This window comes from Protomyctophum parallelum (genome assembly GCF_964188405.1).
Source record: "Protomyctophum parallelum genome assembly, chromosome: 1".
In the NCBI taxonomy this organism is placed as follows: Eukaryota; Metazoa; Chordata; class Actinopteri; order Myctophiformes; family Myctophidae; genus Protomyctophum; species Protomyctophum parallelum.
The window spans coordinates 7973114-7993151 of NC_139697.1; the positions used below are offsets into that span (position 1 = coordinate 7973114).

The 20038-nt window shown below is 41.4% G+C and overlaps 1 protein-coding gene across 1 annotated transcript in view; it reads right to left on the bottom strand.

Annotated features, from left to right (window-relative positions):
- Positions 1-1412: 1412 nt before the first annotated feature.
- Positions 1413-20038, bottom strand: part of crybg2 (crystallin beta-gamma domain containing 2) — a 65542-nt gene continuing 46916 nt past the window's right edge. The window contains exons 8-24 of the mRNA XM_083788712.1: positions 15045-15163; positions 13111-13348; positions 12586-12725; positions 12072-12198; positions 11897-11932; positions 10717-10856; positions 10319-10445; positions 8818-8978; positions 6541-6667; positions 6399-6431; positions 6068-6174; positions 5794-5923; positions 4482-4621; positions 4172-4295; positions 3662-3820; positions 3257-3416; positions 1413-2074 (exon numbers count right to left, since the gene is read on the bottom strand). Of these exons, the coding sequence (XP_083644838.1) occupies positions 1986-2074; positions 3257-3416; positions 3662-3820; positions 4172-4295; positions 4482-4621; positions 5794-5923; positions 6068-6174; positions 6399-6431; positions 6541-6667; positions 8818-8978; positions 10319-10445; positions 10717-10856; positions 11897-11932; positions 12072-12198; positions 12586-12725; positions 13111-13348; positions 15045-15163 (2157 nt within the window). The 3' untranslated portion in view covers positions 1413-1985. The remainder of the gene's footprint in view (positions 2075-3256; positions 3417-3661; positions 3821-4171; positions 4296-4481; positions 4622-5793; positions 5924-6067; positions 6175-6398; positions 6432-6540; positions 6668-8817; positions 8979-10318; positions 10446-10716; positions 10857-11896; positions 11933-12071; positions 12199-12585; positions 12726-13110; positions 13349-15044; positions 15164-20038) is intronic.

Sequence of the window (20038 nt, forward strand, 5' to 3'; positions counted from 1 at the left end):
GAACACCCTGATAAAGATCAGATGTCCATTCAACAATTTAGCAATAGTTTTAATCCACAGTGGCGGTCAGTGGTAAGGTGGATCTGATCCAACTGACTGGAACTGTACCAAAACACACACAAACACATTCCTGCTGGTGCTATGACACGTTAATGTCCTTCCAGATCAATTAACCTTGTGAACCGTAACATCTCTTTTTTTGGGCATGTCATAATAAGTAATAAACATTTGGGGAAAATAGAAAGAAGGCCAAGGGTAGACTCCTGGAGGGATTAGGGTTATAGGGTCTAGTTTAAGAGGTAAAAGTTTAGCTTAGATTTTCATATTGGTTATACCTTTCCATATTAGTTTTTCACCTTCTGCTAAACCCGAGGTATGTCATCAGCTATCTAACACACACCAGCAGAGCACAGGGAATATGGTGGGTTGTCGTAATTATAAACAGTAACTGATGTTGACATTTTTCATGACATTTCAGGATTACTATGACAGAATTTATTTTGGAATGGAAAACAGTTAAGTACCGGTATTTGTATCGTTATAACGGCTATCTAAAACAATGCTTGTTGTAAATGCACCCATTGTTATTGTGTCATTTTTAATACAACACCTTCATAATTAACAAACCATTTTTGGTATCACGATTCTTTTTATTTAGTATTCTAAAACCACTCCCGTTTATATTACATTTCACATTAAAAGTTTTAGTATCAAATTATATGAAGTGAGTAGTGTACATTTGAATGTCAATACGAGTCTCTTACCTATAAAATGCCTCAAGAAACAAGAAAGCGCCTTTAAGAAAATAGCCTCTGATAGGAACAGCATAACATTTAACAGAATCCATACTATACAATGTGATATACAGCATATTAGAACAGCAACATTTCCCATCCAAAAACACAAGTACATTGACCAAAATTACACAGATAAAAAAAACAAGACTTTATAAAACACTGATTATTACACACACAACATTCATCTTGTAGCACACACTACAGTACACATTATCTTTGGCTTCATTCATCCATAAATCTTAAATATACTCCTGGCCATGCAGAATGTTCACATAGCCAAACAGGATGTGCCACAATGTGCTTACAAATCTAGAAAAGCAGTTCAAACTCTAGTTCTTCCATTGTAAACAAAGCTGTTTAACCCATTCTGATCTGAGATCAGATTCATACGAGGTTTCCGCCGGACACACACTGGTCTGATGAACCCATTCTGACCTGAGATCAGATTTTAAAAATGTCAGTCGTTCTTCGATTTTTCAAAAATAGCAGACCTACAAGCTCGTATCGCGCCACTCGGTGGCGCGATATGAGCTTGTAGATCTGCTATTTTTAAATAGCTAAAGCATAACATGATGCTGACACCAAAATGGGTGCCCGGTCAGAATGGGTTCACCTGCAAGTGCTTCTTGACAGAATTTGCACCTCCCTGGAATAAAACAAATAAGGGTCATTCAATACAGGAATCTCCTTTCAAACCCGAATTAACAAACAAGTTCACCCAATGAAACTGTAAGACTTGGATTTATCAGTAACTGTTCAGAATACAAGTTGAACCACTTGAACCCTAGCATCGCTATTCTGGGACAAATATTCGCAGAAAAATAGCAGATCTACAAGCTCACCGATCAACAGCTGGGCTCCTAGATCGGTTATAATCAGCAAAGAGATATGGTGTGGATACTAGGAATACTAGTGGAACTAGTATAGACCCCTGAGGGACTCTACGGTTTAAGTGGTTAAACTGGTCCTTTTTTACTCCCCATTCTCTTCAGAAGATCCCCTTTAAGGCATAGGGTCACAAGGCACCAAGCTTTCATACTGTAGCCGTATAGCATCTTTAGCTGTTGTGAAGTCCGGGGGATGAAGGAAACCACGATTCTAAAAGCCAAATGTCTTCATGGATGGTACAGATGAAACGACTTCCTTAAGGCGATGACGTTGAAGGAATGTTGATGTGTGGGTTACAGTTTACAGTATCTGTATCTCCCACTGTTGGGTGGCCTTCTCTTCACTCAATGGCATAAGCACCACGTGATCCTTGTCATAGGTTTTACCACCTGGAGAGGAAAGAAAACCAGCTTATATATCTATATCTATATCTATATATATATTAGAGTTGTTCCGATAACGATAATGGTATCGGTTACTCAGGCCGATACCACCCTCAAGTACTCTTACTCGGAACCGGCCCTGATACTATGACCCGAGTCACTAGGCACTAGCGCATCACCAAAAACAGCCGATCTACAAGCATAAATGACAACTGACAAGTGTAGATTAGATCCATCTGCATCAATGAGAAAAAGGGGTTAAAATAAGTGTTTACTCAACAAAAATAAAGTACTCAAATACTCTGTATCGGCAAGTATTACAAATTAAGTACTTGTACTCGGTCTGGGACACTCGGGACAACTCTAGTATTATCTCAGGCACTATGTGTACATTTTCTTGGGGAAAAGAGACCCCTTGGTTGTACGGCTGTACAGCCTATAAATAAGATAAGAGAGACTGAAAACAAGCTTGTACATATCTGGAAACCCCTTACTTGTATTGTAAACTATCTCAGAGAGACCCTATGGGCTGTATTTTGCGTGTCTTAAGTACCAGGTCTTATTACCTAACTTGAGTAAACTAAAGACCTGGAGGCGTGATCAATGCCATTTGGCTATTCTGAGTGGACAAAGAGCATTGATCACGCCTCCAGGTCTTTAGTTTACTCAAGTTAGGTAATAAGACCTGGTACTTAAGACACGCAAAATACAGCCCTCTGAGTGTTTGTGTGTGGAACGAGCTTATAAATGTTGTGATGATGTGATGTGACAATAAATACTGTAGGAGTCTGATTCATTTTGATTCTGACTCTCATTGTGTCAAGTTGGCACTGGAGTTTTCCACATTTTGGCGGACTCAAGTGGTGGCGAGAGGTAACTGTTTTTAAACGGTATGTGTATTATCTGTACAGTGTACAGCATTTGAGGGTGTTACAGTTTCTTTAAAGAATACATTAAAGTGCAAATTTTAGATTCATTTTTTTTGCTAAACCATGGTTGCACACTGTAGCTATAGCTATAACTTCAGATGCTACTATATTTTGGAGAAAAGCAAATACATAATTCTCACATTTGTAACGCATTTACTGAAGATAACTGAACTCGTATATATCTTTGAAAATCACACCAAGGAAAGATCTTAAACCCCAGCAACATGCCTGAATTTCTAGTTTCTACCATGAAAGGTACCTTTCATATCCAGAACCATGCCAGGTAAAATAATGCTGGAGATGAAGCCACTCATCTTAGATGACCATGTCTGGATGGGCTGACGGTTCTCTGACCACAGAAGCACCTTGGCTCCTGGCTCCATGTTACCCATCACCTGGAGGCTCATAGTGGGGGCCATCTAGAACCGCAGGAGATATGCATTGTTAACCAAATGTTCCGCTACAGCATATTTCAATACATTTATTTACTTCAATCAAATTTAAATACTCATTGTAGTATTTAGTCAAATATATATTGTAAAAACATGTATGCATTTTAAATAACCTCAAAACTTTCGGCAGCTTATCGACATCTTTCTGAGTTATGTTACCCTTCATAAATCCATAATGTTGACCGTGAACACTTTAACTGAGCTTTCATTACCTTGCCCTTGATCAGCCCGTCCTGGTAGAACCAGATGTCACTCATGGCCTCCACCTCCGGCGTCACCACAACCCGTCCCGTCTTCATCTCCTCCACCCCGCCCTGGATGGACAGGTAGTGACCTCGCTCTTTGTTCTTGATGCGGAAGAACTGCCGCTTCTGCGGGAAGGAAACGATCGACATAGTGATGTGTCAGAATCAAAACGCAAGATGCAGTCACGTCTGCAATCTATGCTCTGTGTGCAGTATGCCGTGTGTAGGATGATCTGATGTACTGGAAGCTCTATGCAGGACGATAGTGTGGACAAACTTAAACTCAGCTGTCCAAGGTCAGTAGAACAACCAGCCATGAAATAATATAAATCTGCCACATTACAAAATGTATTTTATACATAATATATCTTGTTGTGAGGCTAACGCACATTTGATGAAAAGCAAGTCTTGAAAGTTGAATGCTGAAGGCAGTGCTAAAATTGGAGGCAAAGAAAGGAACTGGTGGTCGTACTGTACCTGTCTGACTGGGAATATAGAGCCGATCGTGTTTAGTGAGCTGAACTTGGGCCAGTTGGTGATTTCAATGGGCTCCAGTAGGAACTGCCGCCCCCTATAGTTACTGTGTTCACATATCACCCAGCTGCAGAGAGGCAAGGGAGCAGAAATTAGCAGGTTCTTTGGTGCTTTAGAATCGCACGCCATCACTAAACCATAAAGGCCTACACTCAAGTCAAATTCCACTGTAAACAGATTGAAAGTGGCACAACCAAGGACAGAGAGACAGAGAGGGACAGACTGACAGACAGACACTCGGACACACTCTTACCAGCCGCTGTTGACCCTGACAGAAAGGATGTGGTTGTTGAAGCCCTCTTCCACCAGGCTGAGGACTTCAACATCTGTGGTGATTTCTCGACCCTCCATACACTCACCGCCAAACAACGAGATGGAAGGAATGGCGAACACCTGAGGAGGGGAACAGAGAAAACAGAGGGTATATCAGAGGAAGCCAAACTAAATTAATGGCACAAACAAGTGGAAGGAAGTACGGAAAGCATGAAAGAAATAAAGTTAGATAGTTTAACTACATGAACCTTATTGTCCATATACTGGACATGTTCATACTGCTCCGCAGTAAGAGAACATTCGCTGAAAATTGGTCAACATTCTGTGAAAATAGCAGATCTGCAACACTTGCACTTGAAGATGGGTTGTGAGCATATATATATCAACTATTTTCAGAGCTCGAAAATTGGGCTCCGCCAAACTTTGGTCAACTCAACTGTCATTGCAGCTCTGTATAATCTTATTTTACTGGCGGCACGAGTGGGCGGCCGTGTGCCCCAAATGGGGCCCTGAGTCATTTAGTCACTGGCCAGCCAGCCCCCGAAATATTTTGCATACTAATTTTCCTGTGTGTAATGAATGACCTTTAGGGTTAGAGGGAAAAAAGGAGGTGGCCAAGTACAGAATATACCAGCGGTCGACAAAGCATATAGGGTTTAATGGGCTATATGCACACACGGCATTTTGGAAAGAACTTGGGCCCCTTCCCTACTTCCTTCACGTGTGTTACAGATGATACTAATGAAGGCTCTGTTCTATTCTGGTCAAACAGAGTCAGGGTTCTGCTATTGTGCATGTTGGCTCACTGGAAACACTCTGCTACACCAGTGGGTCTCAAAGTGTCCTTGAGTGGGTTCCAAATGTCCCCGTACGGGTGTGAGTTATGGGGGTCCTTAAAAATAAAAAGTTTGAGAACCACAGCACACTAAATGGAACAGAGCCTTAATAATTAGTATCATCGGTAACACGGTACACCTGTTATAGTAGGGAAGTAGGGAAGCGGCCCGGAAGTAGCAAGAGTTATTCTGTGTGCATATAGCCCATTGCTGCTGTAATGCTGGGTTTGAGAAACGGCTGCGTGGCATTGGTTTGACCTCCCGTTAGTTCGACCATTGCTAACCCTATCTCTAACCCCAACCTAAACATAACCACGGGAGCAGCACATGTTCTCCAACCTTAATGCATGTTCGCCAACCTTAATGCATGGTCGAACCACGGGCAGCCCCCTGAGAAACAAGTGTCAGAGGATAGTTTCAGACAGTACAAAGCAGACTTTGGACGATCTCTCTCACCATTGGCACAGCTTTGAGTGAGCGGATGGTGAAGCTGCTGGGACAGCCCATGCTGGTGAAGTTGGGATAGTCCCCCTCTGACAGGACATACTGGCTCCCTGCATACTGCTTGTTCTCATAGATCACCCAGCTGGAATGCAGCCACAAAGTCACTCATTTTGGTACAGTAAGACAGCTTTCTGTCTAACATTTTCATGTCAAGGACCCCAAAATTTGGCCACTGACCCCAATCTGAAAATATGTTGCTGGTCATAATGCATTATAAACACCTCACCTTCCCCCAACTACTTTGCAGGACTTGGCCAGCACAGCTAGGGTCTCCTGGTTCTTGTTGAACACACGACACTCCCCCTGGAAGTCTTGCTCAGGGTACAACAACACCTGAGACAGACAGAGAGTGGGGACAAACAATTATGTTAAGCATGTTAACCCTAGTCTCCATATTATGGCCAAATGTTACATTTTTTTAACATGATCTACACTTGGTGCTCAATGGATAAAACACACTGTACACGAGAGGCAGCATGTGAACAGAGTCAAGCATCGTAGTTTAGAAGAACAGACTGGTTCAACTTTCAATATTGGCAGAAATTACAGTATCTCACCTCATTCCTGGCTTTGGAGTTTTCAGTTGGAGCCTAAAGGCAGACAGACAGAAATGATAAATTAACTGCAGTGATTACTTTTACATTCTGAGAATCGTTTCCTCTCTGAATCCGAATGAATGGAATTCTCTATGCTCCTCACCAGAAGGATGGGCTGGATGGAGCAGATCTGGTTGTCTGGAGCGCCCCAGTCAGCAGAGTTACCATAGAAACCTCTCTCTAAGATGAACTGGTTACCAGAGTAGTCCACATGGGAGTAGGCTATCCACCTGGAGAGAAGGACAACACATTAACCAATCAATAACCAATAACCACTCATTGACAGTAACACACCAACCAAACAACTCCATAATTTACTGTACTGCACCCTTAATAACAATGTACAAAAGCACAAGAACAACGGACAAGACATGGTCCCTTCTTTTTTCCCCTCTACACTAAATCTCTTCACTGAAAATGGCGGGGTCATGCTTATGTTCCCTCAGCCCTATGTTCCCTCAGCCCTATGTTCTCCCATTCCAAAACAGACCCTATGTTCCCTCAGCCCTATGTTCCCGCATTCCAAAACAGACCCTATGTTCCCTCAGCACTATGTTCCCTCAATCCGATAAGTGCAATAAATGTAATAGTGTAATAAGTATAATAGTGTAATAGTGTAATAAGTATAATAGTGTATAGTGTAATACAGACAGCATTTTTTTCCCAATGAAATTGGCTGACAGCTTGTCTCGTCTCGTCATAATAATAGGTTCATAATAATTACTCAAATTAATTAACTTGTAATTATATCGGTCGGCCTCATGGTGGCGCTATAACAGCCCACTTTACGTTTTGGCTTATAACTCTTGAACCATATACCCTTTTGGGTGTTATTTTGTCCATAAAGTGATGCTATTCTTGTGTGATCCTCAACACAGGATTTGATATATCGAGACTAAAATTATTATTATTGCCGCCACCACCAATAATGATAATACAGCAGCTATCTGCACCCGGGGAAATCACTTTGCCAGCTTGTGAATGTGATGGACATTTCCATTCATATTTTATTTTTGCCACGGACATGCAAAACAAGTGATCAATGATATTACCAGAACACAAATGTATAGCCTATAGTACTACTTGACTCTTGACGTGTCATAGTGTCTACTCTATTCCACTGCGCTACACATTTTAAAATAAGTCATTTATCTAAACTTATTTTTGGGGAAAAGCCGATCTACAAGCTCACAACACATTACGGCATGTTGTGACCTTGTAGATCAGCAATTGTCCTTTCTTCTTAGCCTATAATGACATGCCCAAAATTGGGATTTCAGGGTTAAAGTAGCTATATAGTTACCCAACTTACCCAGAAAGACTGGGAAGTTATCCACTGTATACTGGTGGCCGTCCTGAGACAGGCATTATATGTGGCATAATACATGGTCCAAGTATATTCCATGTTTGGGATTTCAATAAATGGGTCTTATACAGTAAGTAGGCTACAGTTGCAGTCCGAGAAAGGGACACTTAGCTGCAAAGGTGAATGGGTGCGCAGTATACTTAATATTAGGTTATTGCAGATGGCCTTTCAGAGGACAGTGTTACTTGGGGACATGAGGAGACAGGAAGTTCTATAGGCTAAACTAGTTTTGTTTGTCAACGTAGCTTAAATAGTTGGTGTCAGTTCATTAAAGTGTGTACTCTAGGTTGATGAGACAACTATGCAATGGAAATATATCTGAGATTCAAAACAGATAATTAAGTACATGATGAGTGATTCATGAAGAAATGTCAGGATTTAAAGGAATGTTTCACTGCTCACTGTTTCACTGTGTTGTTGTGGAGCATTTGCTATAACAAAGTAGATAGACTAGACCCCATGCAGTAGTGTCATTGCTGTAACTTGGTATCTGTAATGTGTTCTGTTGCTGCAGGGTGAACTACTGTATGGCTAGCATTATAGTATAATTGATGCCTTACAGCCCCCCCCCCCCCTGTCTGTTTTGGAATGAGGGAACATAGGGCTGAGGGAACATATAGGACTGAGGGAACATAGGCCTGAGGGAACATAGGGCTGAGGGAACATAGGGCTGAGGGAACTTGGGTACGGCTCGCTAGCTCACAACTTGTATCTTGTAGCTCTATTTGTGTTGAATGTTCACCTATTAGGACATTTCCTAATTAGGGATGCTAGGGTTCATACACAATTCTTCAACTGAGCCTCAGTTCTTCAACTTCAACTTCATTGTCCAACTTTGCAATTGTCAGGAAAGTCGAAAAGAGCGAAGATAAAAATAAGAACAAGCAATGGTAGAAAGAAAACAAGCAAAAATGTTGCATGATTTTTTTCACTCAGTCAGTTGTGTTAAAAGTCTCTCTTTAATAAAACGAAATACATATTTTGAGAATGGATTGACTGACTGCATCAACTTACGCGCCACTGAGCACATTAATGGAGCGCGTGTTGGACTTGTAGCCAAACAGCTCCACGTCAGCAATGGCTTCCGTCACCTCAAAGGTGTTCTCCTCCTGTTCCTCCCCCTCCCTCTCCTCCTCTGGCTGCTCATACATCACCAGCATGGGGTCTGTCATGTCCTGCAGAGGGAACCATGGAGACAGGGCCGGCCAGAGTTTAGAGCAAAACAAACCAAACCACAACTCATCCGCTGTGGTTTGATTCATGGCTCTGTGGTTGCTACTCTTTAGTTGGAACGCCACTCAGTGACAATAACAAGTCAATTCAGTTCACATAATAACCTCTGAAGTTGGCACCCCATTATTCCCCATATGATGAAAACATGAATAAAATTAGTGTCATTCTTTAGTGCTGAATTTGTGCTGAATTGTGCCGTAAATTTCATAATTTATGCAGGCATCAACTTTGAGATACTTTAAGTGTTTATGAGCTTCCTAATCTCGCCTGGTATACTTGTGCCCCCTCTTGGCCAGGCCCCGTAATGACAGTACAACATAACAAGTAATATTTAAAAAATCTAAATAGCACAATTGTTGATTTCAAAAGCACAAAAAGCACTAAAGAATAAGACAATTTTTGTTCAGCAAACATACAACTTAAAATATTAGCACAAATTGTGAAATGTACGAATTTTTTAAGGCAAATTTACAACCATTTTTATTCATGTTTTCATCATATGGGGAATAATGGGGTGCCAACTTCACAGAGGTTACCTCATAGTGTATATTGCACAATGCCAGTTACTATATACTGAGATGCTTCAGGAGCAATTACAGTGACGCACAGATGGCCGAGTGGTGCGTACAATATATAGGCTCTGATGCAGCCTTAGAGCGAGTCATAGACTAACACCAACCCCATGTTCTGTAGAAGTGGCTTTCAAGTCAAAATCTCAAGACAGACCATAGCAAAAACAGACAAACTAAAAGCTCACGTGTAGCAATGTGACGCCGTGAGCGTACAGTGGTTTTTTTTAAACAAATACATTAATTATAAAGAAATACATTTATATATTTCCCCTATAATGACATGCCCAAAATAGAGACGCCAGGTTGAAATATATCTACTTTCCGGGTATAGTATTTCCCTCTGTATTGGGAAATTAATGCACACAAAATACGAATACAGTAAATTAATACCTTTTTGTATAGTTAGTTACCTTGTAGATTTTGATAATTATTACAAAACAAACATACATTAACCACTTCAGCCCGATATACATTTTGACCATTTCTACATATATAGATCTGCTATTTTCGAAGGATGTTTAGACATTTTTAATGGGACATTCTGCATAATGAGTACTTTTGGTACATTAAAGTACATTTTGAAGCTAATACTTTTGTACTTTTACTCAAGTACAATTTGAATTCCAGACATTCTCCATTGCAGTATTGATACTTTTACTTAAGTAAAACATTTGAGTACTTCTTTCCACCACGGACTACTTGTTCCTTACCGCTCGTATGACCCTGACCGAACGCATCTCAGCATCACAGCCTCCCCACACCCTCCAGTCATGGTACTCTCCTTCTTCTAACAGGTACTGGTGGCCTCGGAAACCCTCTTTCTCATAGCCCACCCACCTTAGGGGGGAGAGAGAGAGAGAGAGAGAGAGAGAGAGAGAGAGACGGAGGATGTACATACTGTACTTTACATCCTTTACAAACTACTAACACTTTTGTTCAACACTTGTTCTGTGCCTGGGACAATAGAACGCCCTGAATCTGATGATAGATAAAATACAAAGGAATGCCCCTGGGGAGGACACGCACAAGCAATGACAGCAATATCCTGTCAGCATTTGTCTGGTACCTGCATTCCAACCTCCACCCATTTAAATAGTACACAACTCACATTCCTCCAATGACTTTGAGTGAGCCGACGCTGTACATAAAGGCCGTCTGCTGTCTGTCCATCCTCGTCATGAAGTCCTTCATGGTGCTGTAGACGGTCCTGGTTTTACCAGTGAAGTAAGCCTTGTCGTAGATGATCATCTGGTCAACACACAACAGAGATTTACACGTTTGGTTAAGTAAAAAAAGAAAAGCTGTGCCCTGACCAATCGCTATAGTGCAGATTCGACCATTAGCCTCCGTGGTGGAGGGAAGGAACTTTCCCCCCTGCACCATCTCTTTCACAGCCTTTTCTCCCTTCTGTGGTTGAAGAATATGGTATAGGAGCATCCGTGCCAGGACCGGAAGGATGTGAAACAGTTAATTTCCCCAGGCAGTCAGACTCTTTAACTCAAATAAGAAAAACCCTGCCCTCTCTCCTTAATCCCCCCACTAGGTAGTATATTGTATGAACTTGGGAAGTATGCATTCCTATGTATTAGATGAGAAGAACTCTATAGAATGCATTCAGCATATGTTGTTTGTTTAATGTTATAAATTCATTTCATTTTATTGTTTTTATTTATTTAGATTGATTTTCTTTTATCAAATATTTTAATGGTTTTTTGTTCTGTATTTTAGGACACTCATTATTCCCAGAAATGTGTCCTCTGTGAGTCTGCATTTGACCCAACCACCGACCTGACTACTTAGGATAAAGTGAGAGTAGCCACAGTGCAGTGCCTGGGGAGCAATTATCTCAGTCAAGGACAATGGCAGTAGTGTATACCTAGTAAGCATGTCTGTCAGTGTGGGAGGAAACCAGAGTACCTGGAGGGGGAAACCCACACAAATAACACAAGGGTTCTCCTTGTATTATTCAATTACCTGCCGGTGATTGAACCGAGGACCATCTTGGCGTGAGGAACCAGTGGCCAACCACTGCACCACCATGTGCCGCTTTAATAGTAATAATAATATCTGGGATTCATATAGCGCTTTTCATGCGTACTCAAAGACGCTTTACATGTGTGGGGTCCAGGGGAGAGAACATAGGAAAAGGACAAATCTTTAACTAATAGTAATAGTATCGGACACCATAATTAGTTGCAGTTTTAGTTTTAGTAATTGCAGTAATTGTAATAGCGTTATTTCTAGTAGCAGCAGCACTACTAATAACACCGACCATTTCTTTTTCTTACCTTTGGTTCACTTGCCCTTTCTACTCTTGGTTCACCCTGTAATAATAATGATAATAAAAACAAAAGGCAGTGCATTTAGTTCCAAAACGTCATCAGTATTGTATTTTCATAACATATTAGTCTGGCATGCAGAATAGAACTATACTTTGGTAGGACGGGACAAAACTTGTCTTACTATTTTGAGCGGGTGAACTGAAGCCACATAGGGCTGTTCCACTCCCCAGGCGGCGGCGGTGGAGTAACCCCCTACCTCCAGGACACGTGGTACGCCCTGGAAGAAGGGCTCAGAATACACCAGCCACCTGCAAAAACAACACATCTTTAACCATATTCATATACAATAATAATGGGGGAATGTTTCACAGTAAAATGATCCATGATCATTTTATACCCATATTATGTAAGAGGGCTAAATGAACGGCTGGAATGAGTTTTCTCAGACGGGTTATACTGTATAGCTGGCATCTCCCTCAGAGATAGGGTGAGAAGTTCAGTCACACGAGAGAGACTCTGAGTAGAACCGCTGCTTCTTCGCTTGGAAAGGAGCCAGCTTAGGTGGTTATATCTCCAAAGTCTGCCCGGAACGCCTCAGGATACCCCAGAATGTTGAAGATGGATGGATGGATTTTATAGAGTAGTTTTTTGGTGTATGAAAGTACTGTACAGCAGATTTTACAGTTAACACTCACAGCCCAGCATTGATGATAATGGAGTTGGCTTTAATGGGGAAACCAAAGATCCGGGCGTCCTCTGAGGTGTCTCTGAAGATGACCTTTTTCCCTTCAGCATTTTCTTCTGGGAAAAGACTGATCTCTGGCACACTGTAGTCCTGGGGAGGGGGAGAGAGAGAGAGAGAGAGAGAGTTAGTTAGTTACATTAAACAGATTCAATGTGTCTGCTGATACGTGCTTTTTATGTTATCTTTATGCCCTGAATTATTATATCTTTTTCATAATTTTGTTCAAAAGTTTTGAACTTGAAAGAACTCTGAACTCATTTCTGACACTAGGGGGCAGTGTCACACATTCAAACGTCAACAATAGCTGTACAGCACAGCACAGCACGGAAAGATGTTCTTTTGGCAAGCATCAGTCTGCATTTGACTTGCTTGATGTCACCACACAAACCAGCAGGTATTACAGGTGCATACTTAAGAACTCTCCCCCACTAACAAGCAAATGTAGGCTAATGCCAAACCCTTCTCTGACTCTTACCCTGACAGCTCTTCGGATAGATCCAATGATGAACTTTCTGGCCGGTACGCTCTCGTCCGCCTTCTCATCCTTCTGTTCTCCATTCTCTTTCTGCTCTCCACCCTCTCCCCCGCTCTCCTTCTTTCCGTCGTGTTGTTGGTCCTCTTCGGGGTGGCTGAAGGGGTTGGTGAGCTCTATATCTCCTTCATCCAGAGCGATCTTCTCCCCTTTAAAGTCAGGTTTTTCATACAACACCCAACTGCAGAAGAGTGCAGAGAAGTACAACAGTAATTAACCCATTAAAAAAAGATTCTTCTAAATCCTCCAGTTTTCTGAAATAAATATTTTCACAAATTTTCAAAAATATCAGACCTACAAGCTCGTAGCGCGCCACTCGGTGGCGCGCTATGAGCTTGTAGATCTGATATTTTTCAATAGCTAAATTATAACATAATGTTTAAAACATGTTTGGGTTCCCGCCCAAAATGGGTTAATACAATGGTCTGGAGCTGGGTGATACGACTTCAAATCAATATTACGATGAAAACTCTTTCGGCTCAATTACGAATAATGAATTATAAAAAAAAGAAAAATAGCAGTTTTACGAGCTTTACAACATCTGCTATTTTCACTATTTTCCCGTGCTACAAACGAAGTAGTGCATAATAAGACTAATCAGACTAATCAAATTAGTTGATTAGAAAACATCTATTCAAATCAAAAATGTGTTGTTTCATTGATGTAGAGAAATGTAAAATAAATTATCACAAAAAACCCTTCTTCTCGATTGAGTCGGTTAGAGGTTCTAAGTTTCAGTTTCGATATACTTTCCAAGAATCCCAAACAGCAGAACAGCCACCAAATTACTCCCTGCTAAGAACGTTGTGACCTTTTGACACCATCATCTTTTTCACATGCCTAACGTGGTACCCTGCGGGTAATTCTTATCTACTGTACAGTATGTTATGGAGAAAAGGAAGAGTAGAAGTGCAGTAGATTTATGTACATGTTGTACCGTGAGTTGTAGTGCTGTGTATATAGTACCATGGAGTTTGGTACGTTTCAGAGGTAGGGTGTGTCCACATGTAAAGAATTAATAACATAGCTGACAATCCAGATGATCAAAACGATGACAGATGACAAATGACTGACATGAGCGCAGTGACAGAGAACAAAGGCCATGATTGTAGCATCGGGGCCTCCTGTCACAGTAGCTCACAGTACAGTAGCTCCACTAGCTTTGGTTATTATTGTGTAATGCAATCACTCGAATAATTATGGCAAGAGAGCTGTTTAGCAGTATTTGACAAGTTAGAACCATACAGTGAAACAGATCTACATTTTAAGTTATGATGAACATTTACCCTCTACCTACAAATCCAAATGAAGAACATAATTATACACATGAGTAGCTCCAGAGTACATCTTAGAGCACCTGAACCCTAGCATCCATATTCTGTGCATTTCATAATACAGTAGGTGAACACTGATAACATTTGCCAAAATTTGGTGTAGAGGGGGAAACCAGCAATGATCAGAAGATATAGAGCTTTAAAACCAATCAAATCAAATAACTTGTTTTAACCAAAACCATGCCACACCGACATTTTGCTGTTTGTATTTCTATTCATTGAGTGTTAAACCCTCTTGAAATCACAACTCTGGCCTGGCTGTTCATGATGAATGAATGCAGATCATAGCTACAGAGGGAGGTGATAGAGGGATACATGTGGTACTTGAAAGCTCTTGCAAGATTATCGGTGTTACTGATGTATGCTTAGTGGTGTACTAGTTATGTGTTGGATAAATATCACTGTATAAACATCTTTGTGTAATAGAGCCTACAGCGATTAGGGCTGGGTCAACATTGCTAGCTGTGGTTGTTGTATGCTGCAGATAGGAATATTATTATCTTTTGAACAATCCCTGAGTGAGTGAGTGAGCATTGGTCTCACCCTCCTCTGATGACCCTGATGGAGATGGTCTCCTGCAGTTCCCAAGGCGTGGCATCTACAACATCACTGCGTACCTCGTACCTCTGTCCATGCATTCCTGGCCGGTCAAAGATATACATCTATACATGGGGAGGGTATACAAGGTCAGGTCACAATGCAGACGTAAAATGTACAACCATACAGTACAGTATGTACCTCTGGGTGGAGTTTAACAATGAGAAATTATACAGCCTGAGACGGCAGATACATTATAACAGGGTTCTCAACGTTTTGGGGACCCCCAGAAATTCTTTGGCCATGTCTCGCCACCTGTCACCACCAAATAGACCCTAAATATGTGTTCCATTTGTACACTGTCAAAGTTAAAATAACACAGGATTCTTACTGTGTAGATTTGGGTCCCAGGGTTGTAAATGGTATAGTATGTTTGTGGACTACTGCATATGAAACTGGGGCTCCTTGAAATGAAAAAGGATGAGAACCACTTTCGCAGTCTCAAAGCCACTGGAAATAGAAAAAAAAGCTTCTATCCCTGAACAATTAGATACATGAATGATTGATAAGAACCAGAGCGAAACCGGGCAAAGGAAGACGCTAGCACTATCTCCTTGCACTATCATGCTCAAATTGCACCTTTCTAAACTAATGTTATATGGAACATAGCCTCAAATTCTTAAACTAAATTGTGTTGTACATACAGGTATGGAACATAACATACTGTGAAGCTGTTCACAAAAACGTTTACCTAGATGTAACAACAATGTACAATCTTGAAGTGGTATACAGAACACCAGCACAACTGTTGAAAATCTGCATAAAAATACGTCCAGAGGCTAAAGAGTGTAACAGTCTTGAATAAAGGATTACTTCACCCTGACTCATTTTAATCATTTTCTCTATCGAAGAAGAAACCAAGTTTCACGTCTATGCATGAAAAATCTGACACTGATTTACACAGAGGACCACGTTCAAGTTTGAGCATGTTATCGCTGCGGGCTGGCGGGCCTGATGCAAATCATGTACACTGTAATTGGGGGGGGCTTTTCTGCCTTTATTGATGGAGATAGTAGACCGACAGTATGGCCCTCATTTATCAACCGTGCGTACGCCAAAATATGGGTGCACGCCGAAATTACCGACATTTACCATTTCCGCCAAAGCTTAAAATTGAACTTGAGTAGGACAAAAAGTCACGTCTGGTCGGGAGCTGTCGTACGCTTTGTCCTCGCCTGTTTTTCTGTCGTAGAACAGCGGAGCAGCATTGTTTGACCAGCTGAGAGGCTGTCACAGGCATCTAAACATATGTTCCCCCCCCCCCCCCCCCCCTCTTCTTTTCGCAGATAAGTAAGCCTGGGACCGAGGCTATACAGCTATAGTCAAGTCTACCAACCAACACCAACGGGTATGGCTACTGCAATCTACAGCCATGTCTTTCTCGCGTTACGTCTCGTCCTTTTAATTAAGGATAAACCCGACATGTCGCTCGAATGCCAAATGTGCCGTGCCGGCGTGCCAGCCAGCACAAGTGCAGGGGAGTCGAGGGGACCGCAGGGGAGTCGAGGGGACCGCATCGGAGATAGGCTAACCCAGCCAGCCCACCAGTGCCAGTGCCATGTACATGAGGCTGGTTTAGGCAGCACATTCATATAATTGACACTGCCCAGCCACTGCAGCGACTCACGAGGCAATCTAAATAGATTGTCATAAACGTGCATGGTCACGGTTTAGAGACAGACAGGACAGGAGGGAGGAGATGCACCTAAAACAGCAGCGTGTGTGCGCGCGCCTATTTAATTGTTATTTAATTCATATGGTTCAAAGGTTCAGGTTTTCGTTCACTAATATATTTTGTTGTATATTAAATGAATGAAGACTTTAATAATTTAGGCTACAACAGTAGCCTACAACTAACAACACACAGCAGGCGCGTAGCGTGGATCAAATGATTGACTGGGCAAATTGGGCATCCCTGGCCGTTAGGTGTGAAGTGTGGACGGTTTGGGGGACCATTTAAAACAAAGGTGGCTTGCATGCTGTGGTTTACTAACCAGAAAGGCAAGCGAGATGAGAGGAGAAACAGACAGGGTAGGCCTTTATTTAATTCATGCAGGTGTTCGTTCTTTATATATTTAAGATACAATAACACACCAGTTGGGCTTGCAAGTTGGGTGTGCGTGCGTGCGCCTGTGTGTGTGTGTGTGTATGAGAGGGGGGTGAGGCGGGCAGCAAGGGGAAACTTTTTTATTAGCTTTTTCCATTGTGTAACTAAGTTACCATGCGTTGTTTGGTCGTATTGCAGAACGTTCACGTCGCAAAAACGAGGGCGAGGCTTGATTTCATAGGGCGTGCCAGATAGATTTCAGCCATCACATTTATTAACGTCGGAATGAAATTAAGGAAGGATCAGCTGTTTGCCGTGGCAATGTGGGTGTACTATGAAACCTGCACTCAAATCTGTGGCAGATTTTACACTCGATTGATAAGTGAGGGCCTAAATGTTGAGAGAGAGAGATGGGGAGTGACACACAGCAAAGGTCATCGGGAATCGAACACGCGACCCGCTGTCAGGCGGCATTAGCACCAGGTGCCCAGACGGCTACGCCAGCACTCGGGCCTGTGCTGTACAACCACTTGAATCCCAGTATATGCCTGTTCTGGGGAAACAGTTGCTAAAAAAGGCAGATTCTTATCAAAGAAATGTGGTGTAAACCAAAAAAAAAGGTGTCCAAATACTTTATAATTTTACTGAGAATAATAGTGTTCGAGTGGTTAAGATTCCCAACATTGGTAACGGGAGGAATTGAACTTATGCAGACTGCGGCCATCTTGCCAGCAAGATGGCAACTAGATGCAATTTCCCATTGATGATCTAAACAGAAAAGTCCTATTTGATAACAACGTTAAACAACGTCAAACTCATCAACATTGCAGCTGTGCGAAACGTTTGAATTATCCTCTATCTGCAAAATGTTTATTTAATAAAAATCCACTGTAGACTGTAAAAACATTTCTAAGTATTGGAGTGTGGAAGCACTCGTTTTTAGTAAAGCAACCTCCTGGTGCCTCCTGCATTATGTGCAATTTCTTTCTTTTTTTTTACTTTGTTTATTGGTTTTTTTCACAGAAGCATTATTGAAATAGAGTTTGAAAAAGAATAATTAACATTAACAGCTTCTCTTAAATAAACCCCACAAGTATGACATAAAAGAGTAAAAACATTGAATTGAAACAGAAAACAAGACACACAAACCTTAAATACAAGATCAGTAAAAGTTGAAAAATAAAAGGCAGACAAAAACAGACAAAACAACAGTACACAACATCCTATATATATATATATATATTAAAAAAAAACATAGGTACATGATACATCCATAATCCAATACAATACAATCCATACAATCCAATCACAGTATAAACTACTTTTAAAACAAAAGTCCAGCAGACCTCACTCATCCCCAAGCAGAGACGGATTCAAATTCTGAATGAATTGAAAGAATGGACCCCATATCCTCCCAAACCTATCGGAAGAACCATTCAATTATGTGCAAATTCTAAACAGGTGGTACACGCAGGGCTGTTGAGTGATTTCAAACTCTGACACTTAGGAAAAAAATAATCTGAACAGAATGTCTTGACAGGAAGTAGCTCATAACATGTCTACGGTGAATTTTTATGAAAAAAAAAAAAAACGTTACAGATTGAAAGAGGATAATTCAAGCTTTCCGTACAGCTACAATGTTGGTGAGTTTGATGTTGTTTAATACAATTAGATAGGACTTTTCGGTTTTAATGGGAAGTTGCACCTTGCTGGCAAGATGGCAGTGGTGTGCATAAGGTCAATAGTTGGATCTGGAGGTAATAATGGAGGAAATCCCAGTCAGCATCAGGTCACGGCTATCCTTTCATAATAATTCTAAAAGGTGTGGAACTACTGTAATCAAAAGTAACTTAATTCATGTGAAGGACCCTGAGGCATGGAAGAGTACTCTACGGGGAGATACCGGACCTAAATGCCAACTCCTGCCAATACCTGCAGGGATATTAAGTGAAAGTCATGTCTGGATTTGAGTACAGTCAGTGCCACCCACGTAATCTAAATCTTGAACGTATTACACTGAGGCATGGAAAATGACACCCAGGGGAGGGACCATTGTTCATCCATCCTCTTAACCTTCATAGATGCTTCGTTGCATGCAGAAGCAGGCCTGACCTTTAAAACAAACGGTCTGTCCATGTTCTCACAGGTAAATGAACAGGCATTGTATGCCAGTCACAGCTGACATTCCTCTGTAATTATCTTCACCTTCACCAGTTCAAAAATAGGTTGATCAGGGTCACACTTGCAAATTCAAAGTCAAGGACCTCAATTCTCAAAATATCTTTTCAGTCGATCAACAATGATTTAGTTTGAATTTATAATCGCAGCGCAATCATCCCTCTGGGCTATGGGATAAATGTTCTGCTTCTAGCCAATTACGACACTTCTGTCCCTCAGGGATGTACCGGAATTTGCCAAACACAGACATGCAAATTTGCCTACGCAAGCCGACGTCAAATGTAATCCCCGAAACCAACACAATTATATAGTATACATAATAAGGGGTTGAAAACTACACACACACACAGCCCCTCCCACCCAGTACCCTGACACTGACTGACGTGAATCTGACATCAAACAGTCAGCCTCGAGCAGTGGTAACCAACCTTTTCAAGCCCAAGTCAAGAGCCCATTTTATTCCCAATTGTAAGCCATGATCTACCACTAAAATATGTAACAAAAGTTACAAAACACTTGTTTTTTGCAATTTCCGACAGGCTCAATGCATGTGCACACATCCACACAAAGACTATAGTTTAAATAAGAATAAATACAATATATAATCAATGCCTAAATAAGCTATTCTAAATACACATTCTGTGTATTGGTAGTGATGGCTATCAGACACCCGCTCACTCCGGGATCTACTTGAATGGCTTGTGTGAGCTACTGG